At 41.9% G+C, this 17,552-nt stretch overlaps 1 protein-coding gene across 2 annotated transcripts in view; it reads left to right on the top strand.

Annotated features, from left to right (window-relative positions):
• Nucleotides 1-17,552, top strand: part of LOXHD1 (lipoxygenase homology PLAT domains 1) — a 201,300-nt gene that overhangs the window by 54,762 nt on the left and 128,986 nt on the right. For both annotated transcript variants that reach the window (XM_033837947.1, XM_073790898.1), the window contains exons 8-12: nucleotides 1,125-1,375; nucleotides 10,638-10,773; nucleotides 11,301-11,461; nucleotides 12,474-12,560; nucleotides 12,989-13,124. In XM_033837947.1, coding sequence (XP_033693838.1) covers nucleotides 1,125-1,375; nucleotides 10,638-10,773; nucleotides 11,301-11,461; nucleotides 12,474-12,560; nucleotides 12,989-13,124 — 771 coding nt within the window. The remainder of the gene's footprint in view (nucleotides 1-1,124; nucleotides 1,376-10,637; nucleotides 10,774-11,300; nucleotides 11,462-12,473; nucleotides 12,561-12,988; nucleotides 13,125-17,552) is intronic.

Genomic DNA, 17,552 nt, shown 5'->3' with positions numbered 1-17,552 from the left:
ATCAGGGGATGGGGGTAGGATGAAAGGGAGGTGGGGGACTAACAAGGCTTAAAGTGCCACTTGCCTTAGACTCTGGGACAGTGTGAAAAAAGGCAGACCACACCTTAGCAGAATTTCCTATAGTTTCCTGTTCAAATGTTTGTCTTTGGTGTTTTCCTTTAGTCTGTCTCATCTCAGAGTTTAATCTCCTCTTGCTGGCTCTTCCCCAGAACTCCATGTCCTCACATTGCCTTCTGACTGACCAAAACCCCAAATGGGCCAACCCACAATGTCCTCTCCCTCCCTCAATCTTCCGCATCCCACCACCTCAGGTGGTAAAGGAGGACATTAGTGTCCTCTATTAAGAGTTATGTTTTTAGGGCTTCCCTGGTGGCGCAGTGGTTAAGAATCTGCCTGCCAATGCAGGGGACATGGGTTTGAGCCCTGGTCTGGGAGGGTCCCACATGCTGCGGAGCGGCTAGGCCCGTGAGCCACAACTGCTGAGGCTGCGCGTCTGGACCCTGTGCTCCACAACAATAGAAGCCACAACAATGAGAGGCCCGCGCACCGCGATGAGGAGTGGCCCCCGCTTGCCGCAGCTAGAGAAAGCCTGTGCACAGAGACGAAGATCCAACACGGCCAAAAATAAATAAATAAATTAAAAAAAAAAAAAAGAGTTATGTTTTTAAGTTATGTGCAAAAGAGCAAGCTCCATGAATCAGATAGTCCTGAATATAAATCTCTCTTAATCGAGTTGACTATTCTAATTAAATGAGACATAATAGAATTCATCTGGCAGCTATTAATAATATGCACATGGTAATTAGCATTAATAATAAGTACTATTCTTAACCAACCCAAGCTCTTCCTTCTCTTTGTTAGTTTCCTGTAATGGGGGCTGGCAGCTTCCTGTAACCTGCAGTTTGTTCCTAAACTCAGATGCACTGACACACCAACTCCAAAAAAGATAAAGTGAAGTGGAAAGGGGCACTGGATGTCGTCTGGGGGAGGAGGACTTAGGGGGATGGGGATGTACAGCAGAGGGAGGGCGTAGGGAGGTGTGGTCAGGTGGCGGAGAAGGTGGGTAGGATATTGTTGTCAGCTTGCACTGAACCCTCTCCTTCCCCCTGTTGTTTCCATACCAGCCATCTCATATATTGTCACCGTCTTCACTGGGGACGTCCGGGGTGCTGGGACCAAATCCAAAATCTACCTGGTCATGTTCGGGGCCAGAGGAAATAAGAACAGTGGGAAAATCTTCCTGGAGGGCGGTGTGTTTGGCCGTGGCCGCAGAGACATCTTCAACATCGAGCTGGCTGTCCTCCTCAGCCCATTGAGCCGGGTCTCCATCGGACATGGCAATGTGGGAGCCAATAGAGGCTGGTACTGTGAGAAGGTAAGGGAGGCTGGGGAGGACCCTGCCCTGATTCAACCCTTCTCTTTAACTTGCAAATACAAACTCTAATCTGCATCCTACTTCCTACTTCCTTTGCACCAGTTACAAAGTACATGAGAAATCCCTCTCACGGGGCCTTTTTTTTTTTTTTAATTCAAACAGAAAGTTACAAAAATTATAATCATCCTCATCAGTTCACTCAGTCCCATGTAATTAATTTTTTTTATCTTGATCTTTTGTTAGCACTTTTATGAGTTCATCAGTTTCCCATTAGAGTTCTGAAAATGCTTATTCATTCAGTTCAGCAGTATAGTCAGTTACCAGAAACCTGTACTTGTCAGAGTCTTTTCCATGAATTCCTTAAAGATGAAACCCTTCTAGAGGAACATTTTTGCGAAAGCATCAGAGTACACACAGAATTGTCTGTAAATGACAAAAGACTTAAAAATGACCACAGTTAAAGATTTGATGAAAGTTCATAATAATGCAATTGACAAGGAAATTTAGTTATTTCTGAGATATACATTTTAAAGTAATAACTAGAATTATGACTTATAACATTATACCAGAACATATAAGATTTTTAGAAATTTCATGTAATGTCTGAAACATTTATATTAACATACTTCCATACAAATAACCCAAAAAAAGTTTAGTATGAGTTGCTTTTGTTTGTTTGTTTTTTATACTGCAGGTTCTTATTAGTCATCAATTTTATACACAGCAGTGTATACATGTCAATCCCAATCGCCCAATTCAGCACACCACCATCCCCACTCCACCGCAGTTTTCCTACCTTGGTGTCCATACGTTTATTCTCTACATCTGGGTCTCAACTCCTGCCCTGCAAACCGGTTCATCTGTACCATATTTCTAGGTTCCACATATATGTGTTAATAAACGATATTTGTTTTTCTCTTTCTGACTTCCTTCACTCTGTATGACAGTCTCTAGATCCATCCATGTCTCAACAAATTACTCAATATCCTTCCTTTTAATGGCTGAGTAATATTCCATTGTATATATGTACTGCATCTTCTTTATCCATTCATCTGTCGATGGGCATTTAGGTTGCTTCCGTGACCTGGCTATTGTAAATAGTGCTGCAACGAAAATTGGGGTGCATGTGTCTTTTTGAATTATGGTTTTCTTGGGGTATATGCCCAGTAGTGGGATTGCTGGATCATATGGTAGTTCTATTTTTAGCTTTTTAAGGAACATCCATACTGTTCTCCATAGTGGCTGTATCAATTTACATTCCCACCAACAGTGCAAGAGGGTTCCCTTTTCTCCACACCCCCTTCAGCATTTGTTTTTTGTAGATTTTCTGATGATGCCCATTCTAACTGGTGTGGGGTGATACCTCATTGTAGTTTTGATTTGCATTTCTCTAGTAATTAGTGATGTTGAGCAGCTTTTCATGTGCTTCTTGGCCATCTGTATGTCTTCTTTGGAGAAATGTCTATTTAGGTCTTCTGCCCATTTTTGAATTGGGTTGTTTGTTTCTTTAATATTGAGCTGCATAAGGTGTTTATATATTTTGAGGATTAATCCTTTGTCTGTTGATTCATTTGCGAATATTTTCTCCCATTCTAAGGGTTGTCTTTTCGTCTTGTTTATGGTTTCCTTTGCTGTGCAAAAGCTTTGAACTTTCATTAGGTCCCATTTGTTTATTTTTGTTTTTATTTCCATTACTCTAGGAGGTGGATCAAAAAAGATCTTGCTGTGATTTATGTCAAAGAGTGTTTTTCCTATGTTTTCCTCTAAGAGTTTTATAGTGTCCAGCCTTACATTTAAGTCTTGAATCCATTTTGAGTTTATTTTTGTGTATGGTGTTAGGGGGTGTTCTAATTTCATTCTTTTACATGTAGCTATCCAGTTTTCCCAGCACCACTTATTGAAGATACTGTCTTTTCTCCATTGTATATCTTTGCCTCCTTTGTCATAGATTAGTTGACCATAGGTGCGTGGGTTTATCTCCAGGCTTTCTATCTTGTTCCATTGATCTATGTTTCTGCTTTTGTGCCAATACCACATTGTTTTGATTACTGTAGCTTTGTAGTATAGTCTGAAGTCAGGGAGTCTGATTCTTGCAGTTCCGCTTTTTTCCCTCAAGACTGCTTTTGCTATTTGGGGTCTTTTGTGTCTCCATATAAATTTGAAGATGATTTGTTCTAGCTCCATAGAAAATGCCATTGGTAATTTGATAGGGATTACATTGAATCTGTAGATTGCCCTGGGTAGTATAGTCATTTTCACAATACTGATTCTTCCAATCCAAAAACATGGTATATCTCTCCATCTGTTGGTGTCATCTTTAATTTCTTTCATCAGTGTCTTATAGTTTTCTGCATACAGGTTTTTGTTTCCCTAGGTAGGTTTATTCCTAGGTATTTTATTCTTTTTGTTGCAGTGGTAAATGGGAGTGTTTCCATAATTTCTCTTTCAGATTTTCCATCATTAGTGTACAGGAATGCAAGAGATTTCTGTGCATTAACTTTGTATCCTGCTACTTAACCAAATTCATTGATTAGCTCTAGTAGTTTTCTGGTAGCATCTTTTGGATTCTCTATGTATAGTATCACATCATCTGCAAACAGTGACAGTTTTACTTCTTCTTTTCCAATTTGTATTCTTTTATTTCTTTTTCTTCACTGACTGCCATGGCTAGGGCTTCCAAAACTATGTTGAATAATAGTGGTGAGAGTGGACATCCTTGTCTTGTTCCTAGAGGAAATGCTTTCAGCTTTTCACCATTGAGAATGATGTTTGCTGTGGGTTTGTCGTATATGGCCTTTATTACGTTGAGGTAGGTTCCCTCTATGCCCACTTTCTGGAGAGTTTTTATCATAAATGGGTGTTGAATTTTGTCGAAAACTTTTTCTGCATCTATTGAGATGATCATATGGTTTTTATCCTTCAATTTGTTAATACGGTGTATCACATTTATTAATTTGCATATATTGAATAATCCTTCAATTCCTGGGATAAATCCCACTTGATCATGGTGTATGATCCTTTTAATGTGCAGTTGGATTCTATTTGATAGTATTTTGTTGAGGACTTTTGCATCTATATTCATCAGTGATATTGACCTGTAGTTTTCTTTTTTTGTGACATCTTTGTCTGGTTTTGGTATCACGGTGATGGTGGCCTTGTAGAATGAGTTTGGGCGTGTTCCTTCCTCTGCTATATTTTGGAAGTTTGAGAAGGATAGGTGTTAGCTCTTCTCTAAATGTTTGATAGAATTGGCCTGTGAAGCCATCTGGTCCTGGGCTTTTGTTTGTTGGAAGATTTTTAATCACAGTTTCAATTTCAGTGCTTGTGATTGGTCTGTTTATATTTTCTGTTTCTTCCTGGTTCAGTCTCAGAAGGTTGTGCCTTTCTAAGAATTTGTCCATTTCTTTCAGGTTGTCTATTTTATTCGCATATAGTTGCCTGTAGTAATCTCTCATGATCCTTTGTATTTCTGCAGTGTCAGTTGTTACTTCTCCTCTTTCATTTCTAATTCTATTGATTTGAGCCTTCTCCCTTTTTTTCTTGATGAGTGTGGCTAATGGATTATCAATTTTGTTTATCTTCTCAAAGAACCAACTTTTAGTTTTATTGATCTTTGCTATTGTTTCATTCATTTCTTTTTCCTTTATTTCTGATCTGATCTTTATGATTTCTGTCCTGCTAAATTTGGGGGGTTTTTGTTCTTCTTTCTCTAATTGCTTTAGGTGTAAGTTAGGTTGTTTATTTGAGATGTTGCTTGTTTCTTGAGGTAGGATTGTATTGCTATAAACTTCCCTCTTAGAACTGCTTTTGCTGCAACCCATACGTTTTGGGTCATTGTGTTTTCATTGTCATTTGTTTCTAGGTATTCTTTGATTTCCTGTTTGATTTCTTCAGTGATCTCTTGGTTATTTAGTAGCATATTGTTTAGCCTCCATGTGTTTGTATATTTTACAGTTTTTTTCATGTAATTGATATCTAGTCTCATTGTTGTTGGAAAAGATACTTGATATGATTTCAATTTTCTTAAATTTACCAAGGCTTGATTCGTGACCCAAGGTGTGATCTATCCTGGAGAATGTTCTGTGCACACTTGAGAAGAAAGTGTATTCTGTTGTTTTTGGATGGAATGTCCTAAAAATATCAGTTAGGTCCATCTTGTTTAATGTGTCATTTAATGTTTGTGTTTCCTTATTTATTTTCATTTTAGATGATCTGTCCATTGGTGAAAGTGGGTTGTTATTAAAGTCTCCTACTGTGATTATGTTACTGTCAATTTTCCCTTTTATGGCTGTTAACATTTTCCTTTTGTATTGAGGTACTCCTATGTTGGGTGCATAAATATTTACAATTCCTATATCTTCTTCTTGGACTGATCCCTTGATCATTATGTAGTGTCCTTCTTTGTCTCTTGTAATAGTCTTTATTTTAAAGTCTATTTTGTCTGATATGAGAATTACTACTCCAGTTTTCTTTTGATTTCCATTTGCATGGAATACGTTTTTCCATCCCCTCACTTGCAGTCTGTATGTGTCCCTATGTCTGAAATGGGTCTCTTGTAGACAGCATATATACAGGTCCTGTTTTTGTATCCATTCAGCCAGTCTATGTCTTTTGGTTGGAGCATTTAATCCATTTACATTTAAGGTAGTTATCAGTATGTATGTTCCCATTACCATTTTCTTAATTGTTTTGGGTTTGTTATTGTAGGTCTTTTCCTTCTCTTGTGTTTCCTGCCTAGAGAAGTTCCTTTAGCATTTGTTGTAAAGCTGGTTTGGTGGTGCTGAATTCTCTTAGCTTTTTCTTGTCTGTAAAAGTTTAAATTTCTCTGTTGAATCTGTATGAGATCCTTGCTGGGTAGAGTAATCTTGGTTGTAAGTTTTTCCCTTTCATCATTTTAAGTATGTCCTGCCACTCACTTCTGGCTTGTAGAGTTTCTGCTGAAAGATCAGCTGTTAACCTTATGGGGATTCCCTTGTATGTTATTTGCTGTTTTTCCCTTGCTGCTTTTAATATTTTTTCTTTGTATTTAATTTTTGATAGTTTGATTAATATGTTTCTTGGCGTGTTTCTTCTTGGATTTATCCTGTATGGGACTCTCTGCACTTCCTGGACTTGATTAACTATTTCCTTTCCCATATTAGGGAAGTTTTCAACTATAATCTCTTCAAATATTTTATCAGTTCCTTTCTTTTTCTCTTCTTCTAGGATCCCTATAATTCAAATGTTGGGGCATTTAATGTTGTCCCAGAAGTCTCTGAGACTGTCCTCAATTCTTTTCATTCTTTTTTCTTTATTCTGCTCTGTGGTAGTTATTTCCACTATTTTATCTTCTAGGTCACATATCCGTTCTTCTGCCTCAGTTATTCTGCTATTGATTCCTTCTAGAGAATTTTTAATTTCATTTATTGTGTTGTTCCTCTCTGTTTGTTTGCTCTTTAGTTCTTCTAGGTCCTTGTTAAATGTTTCTTGTATTTTCTCCATTCTATTTCCAAGATTTTGGATCATCTTTACTATCATTACTCTGAATTCTTTTTGGGGTAGACTGCCTATTTCTTCTTCATTTGTTTGGCCTGGTGGGTTTTTACCTGCTCCTTCATCTGCTGGGTATTTCTCTGTCTTTCCATTTTGCTTAACTTATTGTGTTTGGGGTCTCCTTTTTGCAGCCTGCAAGTTCGTAATTCCCGTTGTTTTTTGTGTCTGCCCCCAGTGGGTAAGGTTGGTTCAGTGGGTTGTGTAGGCTTCCTTGTGGAGGGGACTGGTTGCCTGTGTTCTGGTGGATGAAGCTGGATCGTGTCTTTCTGGTGGGCAGGACCATGTCCAGTGGTGTGTTTTGGGATGTCTGTGAACTTATTATGATTTTAGGCAGCCTCTCTGCTAATGGGTGGTGTTGTGTTCCTGTCTTTCTAGTTGTTTGGCATGGGGTGTCCAGCACTGGAGCTTGCTGGTCATTGAGTGGAGCTGGGTCTTCACGTTGAGATGGAGATCTCTGGGTGAACTCTCGCCGATTGATATTACGTGGGGCCGGGAGGTCTCTGATGGTCCAATTTCCTGAACTCGGCTCTCCCACCTCAGCAGCACAGGCCTGACACCCGGCCAGAGCACCAAAACCCTGTCAGCCACACAGCTCAGCAGAAAAGGGAGAAAAAAAAGAAGGCAAGAAAAATAAAATAAAATTTTTAAAATAAAAAATAATTAAAATAAACATATTTTTAAAGTAATTTTTTTAAAAAAAGAAGAGAGCAACCAAACTAATAAACAAATCCACCAATGATAACAAGCGCTAAAAACCATACTAAGTTAAACATAAAAATCAGAAACTAGTCAGTCGTATACAGCAAACCCGAAGTCTACAGTTGCTCCCAAAGTCCACCACCGCAATTTTGGGATGACTCATTGTCTAATCAGGTATTCCACAGACGCAGGGTATATCAAGTTGATTGTGAAGATTTAATCTGCTGCTCCTGAGGCTGCACGGAGAAATTTCCCTGTCTCTTCTTTGTCCGCACAACTCCTGGGTTTCAGCTTTGGATTTGGCCCTACCTCTGCATGTAGGTCACACTCTGACATCTGTTCTTCACCCACACAGGAGGGGGTTAAAGGAGGGCTGATTAAGGGGCTCTGGCTCACCCAGGCCGGGGGAGAGAGAGGTACAGAATGCAGCACGAGCCTGCGGCGGCAGAGGCCAGTGTGACATTGCAATAGCCTGAGGTGTGCCATGTGTTCTCCTGGGGAAGTTGTCCCTGGATCATGGGACCCTGGCAGTGGCGGGCTGCACAGGCTCCCGGGAGGGAAGGTGTGGATAGTGACCTGTGCTTGCACACAGGATTCTTGGTGGCTGCAGTAGCAGCCTTAGCATTTTATGCCGGTCTCTGGTGTCCGCACTGATAGCCGTGGCTCACACCTGTCTCTGAAGCTCTTTTAAGCAGTGCTCTGAATCTCCTCTCCTCGTGCACCCCAAAACAACAGTCTCTTGACTCTTAGGAAGTTCTAGACTTTTTCCCAGACTCCCTCCTGGTTAGCTGTGGTGCACTAGCCCCCTTCAGGCTGTGTTCACACAGCCAACCCCTGTCCTCTCCCTGGGATCTGACCTCCGAAGCCCGAATCTCAGCTCCCAGCCCCCACCTGTCCTGGCGGGTGAGCAGACAAACCTCTCAGGCTGGTGAGTGCTGGTTGGCCCCAATCATCTTTGCGGGAATCTCTCCGCTTTGCCCTCTGCAGCCCTATTGCTGTGCTCTCCTCCATGGCTCCACAGCTTCCCCCAAGCCCACTCCCGTTTCTACAAGTGAAGGGGCTTCCTAGTGTGTGGAAACTTTTCCTCCTTCACAGCTCCCTCCCAGAGGTGTAGGTCCCCTCCCTATTTTTTTGTCTCTGTTTTTTCTTTTTCCCTACCCAGCTACGTGGGGAGTTTCTTGTCTTTGGGGAAGTCTGAGGTCTTCTGCCAGCGTTCAGTAGGTGTTCTTTAGGAGTTGTTGCACATTTAGATGTATTTTTGATGTATTTGTGGGGAGGAAGGTGATCTCCACGTCTTACTCCTCCACCATCTTGAAGGTCCTCTCAATGGTGGATGCCATTAAAAAATTTTTTGACATTTACTTTACAATGCGCTTCAATTTAGGTATATGTTCCAAGAGTTGAACTTAAGATTTTGATTTTATTTATTAAATTCAGTTTGTTACTTTTGTTTTTGAATCTTCTATCTCCTTAATAGCATTTTGTCTGTTTGATCTATTAATTACGAAGAAATATGTGTTGAAATTTCCAATGTCGGTGGTAGATATTTAAATTTCTTACTGTAGAGCTAACAATTTTTGCTTTATATAGTTTTAGGCTACGTTGTGAGGTGTAGAATTAGTATAACCTTCTGGTTAATTGAATCTTTATCACAATCCTATCTGATACTATCTAGCTTTTAACTGATAAATTTAGTCATTTATGTTTTTTATAACTATTAACATGTCTGTTTGTCCTGCTTTTACTATGTCTTTCTTTTTTCTTTTTTTTTTTTTTTTTGATTAACTGATTGGTTGTGGGTTTTATTTTCTTGATAGTGATTTGGAAATTATACACTCTCTGTTTTTTTTAGTGGTTACTATTGAAATTTTAACATACATACTTACTGTGACAAGACCTAAATTTAACCACCATCTCTAACTCCCTCTTAGACAAATCAAGAACCTTAGAAATTTCTAATGGTAATAATCCTGCATCTAGATTGCATGCCAATTTTGAAAGTAGAGTATTTTAGCTCTCCTTTGAATTATTTTTAAATTCACATATTATATGCTGTTGTTTTGTAGAGTCATATTTGTCCAGATTTACCTACCTGTTTGCCAGTGTGTTTGCTTGCCAATTCTTCTTGCATCTAAGACCTCTTTCCTGGTGTCAATTTTCTTCTTCCTCCTGAAGTACTATGCTTTAGAAGTTCCTTTGGTTAAGTAAGGTCTATTGGTTGTAAACTCTGTTTTTGTTAATTTGAAAATTATTTTATTTCATTTTCATTCTTGAAAGAAATTTCAGGATACAGAACTCTAGATTGAGTTATAATGCCCCCACCCTCCAATATCCTCTGGCTTCTGTTAGTCCAATTGCCATCATCTGTCTTTTTTCTCTTGATGCTCTTAAGATCTCTGTCTTTGGCATTCTGATGCTTCTCTTCAAAACACCTAGGTGTGTCTGGGTTAGACAGAATGCCATGTTCTAAACCCATAAGTTCTGAATGTGGGTAGAGATGGAGAAGGTGTAGGAGAGAAGGTTAGAATGCCATGTTCTAAACCCATAAGTTCAGAATGTGGGTAGAGATGGAGAAGATGTAGGAGAGAAGGTTAAATAAGGATCAAGTCCTGAAGAGGGTAGTTAGTTTTTGTATTAAATTATAGATATTAATTACCTTTTATGTGACTGACCTTTTTTCCACAAGACAAATATAGGGTATTAATTTAGTATTCTAGTTAACTTGGTTCAGATGGAGATTTTACAATGTGCATAAGGAAATATGGTATTCAAAAAGGGTATGTGTATAGAGAAAAATGTTTGAGGTTTGGGCTGGTAAATTGGAATATAGATGATACCTACTTGGGAAGATTTCTTAGAGGAGGTATTTCTTGATCTAAGATTTAATGAGATGGGCAGTGGGAAGAAAAGTGACATTCCTTGAGGGAAGTAATGCAGACAACCCTAAATGTGGGGCTAAGGAGGCTGTTGAACATTACAAAGAAGTCCCAGCCAGGGGACCTACTGTAGGAGATGTGATCTGCTCCCCCAGGTGGTGATTTTGTGCCCCTTCACTGGCATCCAGCAGACCTTCCCTTGCAGCAGCTGGCTGGATGAGAAGAAGACAGATGGGCTGATCGAGAGGCAGCTCTACGAGATGGTGTCTCTCAGGAAGAAGAGGCTGAAAAGTAGGTGGAGGGGCCCAGAGCCAGCAAAGGCCAGGATTGTCAAACCACTGGGCGCTCCTTCTTCTCAATTCTCCTCTGGAAAGGAAGGGAAAGGGTCCCCCAGGGACCTCAGTTCTCCAAGGTACAGACCACACAGAATTACAGACATGGCACCAAGGCTGATACTCCAGCAGCCCCAAATCGTTAAGCTGCTGTGATGGGCTAGTTGTTAAACTGAATGGCTGCACACACTGCACTCTGAATGTACTGGCCATAGGGTGGGTGGAGTCAACTATTCCCCCTATTTAAAATATACTAATAGACTTTCACCACTAAAAGGAACATTAAGGCACACTCTCTCAAATAGCAAGGAATCTTTGGCTTCCCAAATTTAGTATTTGTTATAATGGGTTTCTGAGGGTAGGACACACCTGTATACAACCTGTACTTCAGTCCTGATCACCTTTGATTTGCTTGTCTTCCCCACTGGTAGCTTGAAAATCTCTTCACTTTTGAAGTTAATGGTACAACTTGACCTGTCTCTGCAGAATTCCCATGGTCCCTGTGGGTCTGGACGACCGACTTGAAGAAAGCTGGTACCAACTCTCCTATCTTCATCCAGATTTATGGGCAGAAGGGCCGGACGGATGAGATTCTCCTGAATCCCAACAACAAGTGGTTCAAACCCGGAATCATTGAGAAATTTAGGGTAGGAAGAGTGACAGAGTGGGAGGGAAGAAAGAGAAAGGGGTGTAAGAAGCATTTGTCATGGGATTCTGGTTTCCTAAGCCAGGTTTGGACCAAGTTTGAAGACAAAAAGGTAAAATAGAGACCCTAGGCCCCTGCAAGGAATGCCACATTTAATGTACGGGCAATGTACTGATGGGGTGCAGTTTAGATCTGGCCCTTCATCTGAATCAAACAGTCCAGAACCAAGCATGGGAGAAGAAGCAAGTATGTAATGGCTTTGGACATTCAGGAGCCTGGTGACTTGGGGAATCATTTTAGAACAGAGACCCTGAGCACAGTTAGTGTCAAACCGCCCAGTGTGGACTGAATTAGAGAGTGAGGAGCAAATTTAAAGGAAAGTATACATTTTGGAACATTTAAAAAGAAATTCAGCTTTAAATTTTCAGTATGTATGTAAGCAGAGCAAGGCTTGTTTTGTCAACGGAAGTGCTGCTCTGACCTTTAGGTAAGAATAATTTGTAATTTGCAGCTCTCTTCTCAGAGCACCCCGTTGGCGCTTCTATTATACCTTCAGTTCATTGCTCTTTATGTATTTGTCTTCCTGGCTAGACTTGGAGCCCCTAGGGAAAGGGCATGACCACTGTATTGATCTTTTTGTCTGTTTCAGTGCCCAACAGAGTCCTGGGGCTTGGGCCTGTGCTAATTTGCAGGGCTGCCATATGGATTTTGTAATTGAAAGCTTATTGCTTGGAAGATTTTATTTAGTCTGGATCCTACTGTGGGTCAGTTATTTTTGTTCAGTTTCACCAGCCCAGATTGAACCTTAGCTCTACGTGGCTGTCTCTCCCTCATGTGCCATTGGTTAAAAGAGCACAAGAAGATAGAATATATGAGGGTGGTTTGAAGCAAACCCACCCTTGATGCTGAAGAAACAGCTCAAAGTGGGTACCCTCCTGGCAGGGGGTCAGCTATGAGGGTAAACACATTTCGCTTGGTTCTGTCCACTCAGGCCTTGTTATTTCTCACCATAGATTGAGCTCCCAGACCTCGGCAGGTTTTATAAGATTCGGGCGTGGCATGATAAAAGGAGTCCTGGTTCTGGATGGCATTTAGAAAAGGTGAGATGTACCATCTTGGGGGTTAGAAGGTGGTTGGGAGAGGAACCAAAATGGTCTCTTTCTAATGACCTTGTCTTGTTAGTTTGCGTTTATCTGTTGGGAGTGTGGGTGGGGAAGGGTTGTAGTGAGACCTAAATTTGGACACATGACACATGGACATCCTGACGGGGACAGGACTTCCAAAGTAGACTAAGAAGTTGCTTAGGTTTCAGCAGACTTGCACTGTGTCCTAATCACCTGGCTGCTAGGCAACTGTGGGTCTCCAGGGGACCAGAGGGATAAATATTAATCTGGCACTCCATCTTCCACAAGAGTCATCCCTAGGGGACGGCCTTGTCCTCCTTGAGATGAACTAGCAGAACGGGAACCTCAAGGCATGGATGAATATCTCTGGTACACCACTTGCTCACTCCAGGACTTCATTCCAGATGACCCTGATGAACACCCTGACCAAGGACAAGTATAACTTCAACTGCAATCGCTGGCTGGATGCCAATGAGGATGACAATGAGATCGTTAGGGAAATGACTGCCGAGGGTCCAACAGTACGGAGGATAATGGGCAGTAAGTATTGACTGGCTCTCATCCTGGGGGAGGTAATGGAGCTCTTACTTGGTGTGCCAATGGGTGTCTAGCCCATGAGCTGGTAGTCTTGTCCACTATGCACCATCAGGCTCCTTCTGAATGAGGACTGGGTTTAGAAGGTCCTAGACTCAAGACCGGCTTGTAGTAGCCATCTCCACGATGCTAAGGCTTTATGATGGGCATGGGTGAGAATGGGGAGATTTCTGGGTCTTCAGGTTGGCTATGAGGGGATGAGAAGAATCCACACTGAACAATATTTCTCCACACACTCCCTGAAATTAAAGGCAACTCTTCAAATTATGCATAAGATGATCCTCAAAAAGGAAGGCTGGATCTTGGCTCTTATAGACACACTTGACTGCTCCCTTATGAATCCTCTATTTCTTTTTGGAGCTAGTAGAAGAGAGCTGAGCTTTTAAATAAATTTATGTATTTATTTTTGGCTGTGTTGGGTCTTCGTTTCTGTGCGAGGGCTTTCTCTAGTTGTGGCAAGCGGGGGCCACTCTTCATCGCGGTGCGCGGGCCTCTCACTGTCGCGGCCTCTCTTGTTGCAGAGCACAGGCTCCAGACGCGCAGGCTCAGTAGTTGTGGCTCACGGGCCCAGTTGCTCCGTGGCAGGTGGGATCTTCCCAGACCAGGGCTCGAGCCCGTATCCCCTGCCTTGGCAGGCAGATTCTCAACCACTGTGCCATCAGGGAAGCCCGAGAGCTGAGCTTTTAATCTGGAGTCTAGCAACCACATTCAAAGAGGGAAAAGGAGATCATTTTGCCTCTAGGTTATACCGCCAGAGTGCTGGCAAATACACGGCACGTGTCCTATCCTTTTCTCTTGGCAGACATTACTGAGTAATCACAGCATTCTCTCCCATTTAGTCTGAAATGAGCTTCATGGCCCTCAATATAGCACTGCAAGCAAACATTAGCAATTGATCAGAATTGGCACTTAATATAATTAACCTATTTTCTATCCTTGAGGCTGTGCTTAATTTTTTTTTAATAGTAAAATAACATTGCAAAATTACAAAAAGTGAATTACGATGTCATCCATAGTTCCAGTAGTCCTTCTAAGTATTTGGATAGTGTCACTTCTCAGGCATTTGCACACCCAGTAGAAGCTCTGTATATATATTTTTAAACAATTTGAACAGAGTGAAATACACAAAAACATAGAAACCCCAAACAGCAAATATCTAGAAAGGGATCACCCTGTTAGTCTAATTAGGCCATGCTTGCAATCAGTACTATTTTATGATTCTTCTTCATTTTTAATTAAAATGGACTATGGAATTAATTAAAATGGACTATGGAATATTTGTGTTCAAAGGTCGTTAAAATAGATCGATGCATATAAGGAAACTGAGGAAGTTCTTGCCCTGATTATACAGTTAGAGACAGAGTGAGACCTAGAACAAGATCTCCTGCCTCCTAGGTCAGCAAACGATACTCTGCCTTTTCACATTCAGCAGTATTTTCTTTGTCAACAAGACTATCATCTCCCTGTAAATATGATAAAACATAAGATTCCTGCCCACCCCCCAATTAGGACTCTATGTGACGTATCCCACCAAGGCAGAAACACACCTGCTGTTACCTGATCTGCCCTGTTTATGTGGCAGAATTGAGCCTGCAGGTATGAACAATTGAGGAGATGGTCTTGGGATCTAACTGCTTTCTAAATCCTTCTAACCAGTTCTCATAATTTTAGTTCCTCACTCCCTATTTCTAAAGTTACCTGGTGCTGTCATTCCTGACACTTTGCAACCTTACTTCTCAAATTTCACAGCTGATAGCTCTGATCAGTTCTCTCTGGTCTGTTAAGTCAGGGGACCTCAAACTTCAGCATTGTCACCTGAAGGGCTTCTTAAAACACAGATTGCTGGGGCCCACCCACAGATTTTCTAATTCAGTAGGTCTGGGGTGGGGGGCTCAGGAATTTGTCCAACAAATTTCTAGGGGCTGTCAGCGCTCCTGGTGAGGACCCACTGTGCTAAGGCACTGTGAAAAGCACACTTTTCTAGCTGTGCTCCAGCTTCTGAAATCTGGTTGCTGTTGTCTATATTCATCCCTTTCCCTGAGCCTTATTGGTGAACATTTTTTGTTTGGTTAAATCTAAAATACCTGTATGCTATCATTTTAGTGAGTTTTTTTCAGAGAGAAAGCTGCCATTTTTACTTAAATGCCCAGGATGTTCTTTTACCTCCATCTCCTCCGTACCTTGACTGAAGCATGGCTCCCCCCCCCAAAACCCAGTCTTCCGTCCTCACAGCTGTGGGGCTAGCGGGAGGGGGCATTCTCCTGACTCCCACTGCCCTTTCGGCCTCGAGGCTCACACCACCCACAATGTGGCCTCGCCCCAGCTCATTTCCATCTTCTGTTCACTCTGGACATGTTCCTCTTTTGCAAGGTGCCCCCTAGTCATTCTCTAGACCCCTCAACTCCTACCATTGTTCTAGGACAGTGAACCAGTCTGCTTGGGCTGCCATAACAAAATACCACAGACTGGGGGGCTGAAACAACATAAATTTATTTTCTCACAGTTCTGGAGGCTAGAAGCCCAAGATCAAGGTGTTGGCAGGTTGGCTTTCTCCTGAGACCTCTCTCCTTGCCTTGAAAGTGACCATCTTCTCGCTGTGTCCTCACATGATCTTTCCCCTGTGTGTGTGCTCATGTCTGTGTCCTAATCTCTTCTTATAAGGACATCAATCATATTGGATTAAGGCCCACACATACGACCTCATTTTACTTTATTTACTTCTTTAAAGATCCTACTTCCAAATACATTCTGAGGTACTGGCGGGTTATGACTTCAACATATGGATTTGGTGGGGGACACAACTCAGCCCATAACAGATGGTGTCTCTGAAAGTATGCTCAAGGTCCCATTTATATAAAAATTGCCTAGAGTGTTTGTTAAAATGAATATCCCTGGGCCCAATCCCAGATATACTGACTAGGCTCTCTGAGGGCTATGCCTGGTAATCGGTATTTTTATCAAGCACACCAAGTAATTTTTGCACATATCAAAACCTGAGAGCTTTTGTTCTGCTTCTATCAATGTCCATGTGGAAAACCCATTCATCCACATGCTGGTCCTCGTCCACTTTGCTCACCTCCACCTCCCCATGCAACCAGCCACTCCTCAGTACCTCACTTGGGCTCATCCCACAAAGCTGCTCCTCTGAGCTCTGACTCAGTCCCCACCTCTGACTCAGGCTCCTGCCCTCGCAGGCCTCTCATGACCTTGATGACACTCACACCACCCTTGAACTTGAACTCCATCCAGTTCCTTCCTCCCCACATTTCTCCTGCTCTGTCAAGGACTTGTGAGTGTGTGGAGGATGTATTTTAGGGACAAGAAATCATCCAGGGGAAAGAAAAAGTGGTCCTGAAATTGTGCAGGGTTCAGGTAGACTGTGGAGGAGGACATAAATTCAAGAAATACTCTGAAGGTGGAACTGGTAGGAGTTGAATGAATGCAGTAGACACAGTAGGGAGGTAAACTTCCTGCTGAGGAAGATGGGAGAAACTTTGTTCAGGCATTTGAGCTAGGTCTTGCATGGTAGGGATGTGATAGATAAGGAGAGATCACGGTGGGAGGGGCGGGAAGGAAGAGCATTTCTATAGGTTACATACAAAAACACCCTTGAAACATTTTAAACAGCGTATAAGATATGGGGCTATCATAGCTGTCTTTTGTTTGTTTTTGCCTTCTGTGATACTATTAAAGACCAACTGCAATTAAAAAAAATTCTCTAACGACTAGTATTGGATTGAAGTGAGATAAGCTGGGACCTGGCACCATTTACTGGAGTGCTTGAATCTCTAGCGACAGAATACAAAGAAACTATAAGGGACTAAAAATAACTGCACACATAACTGCAGTTGGGGGCAATTATAAGATACAAGAAGACCACAAACCAACTGCCATTGCTGAGGTACCGGGAGCAAAAGCATAATCCCTGCACACAGCACCGCCAAGGGTGTGGACAGACACCCAAGCCGCCCCTCCAGCCTGACCCACCAATCCGCCCCCACCCTCACCCCATTTAAGGGACCAGCTTGCCCTCCTCAGAGAGCAAGCAAGGGCACCTGCTACTTGTTTTCACTCCCTCGTGCTCTGGCACGAGTCCCAGTAAAGCCTTGCCTGGATTTCTCTTCTGGCCTCTTATCAATTTCTATTGATTAAAGACTTCAAGGACCCGGGTTAGTGACAGAAGGGCTGTCTGTCCTGGCTATAAGGGCAGTTTAATGCCTTCTGGGGGTCCTTGGCAGTACTTTGGAGCCCATATCAACTCGAATTTCTTTTCCCCAACTGTTCTTTCTGGCTCACATAAATTCCTCTTGTTCTTGGAACACTCCCATGTCCTCACTCACCTCTACAGGAACTCACATCTCCTTTTCTGGTCTG

Source organism: Tursiops truncatus, chromosome 13 (assembly GCF_011762595.2).
Source record: "Tursiops truncatus isolate mTurTru1 chromosome 13, mTurTru1.mat.Y, whole genome shotgun sequence".
Classification (NCBI taxonomy): domain Eukaryota; kingdom Metazoa; phylum Chordata; class Mammalia; order Artiodactyla; family Delphinidae; genus Tursiops; species Tursiops truncatus.
This window is presented reverse-complemented; position numbering and strand designations above follow the sequence as displayed.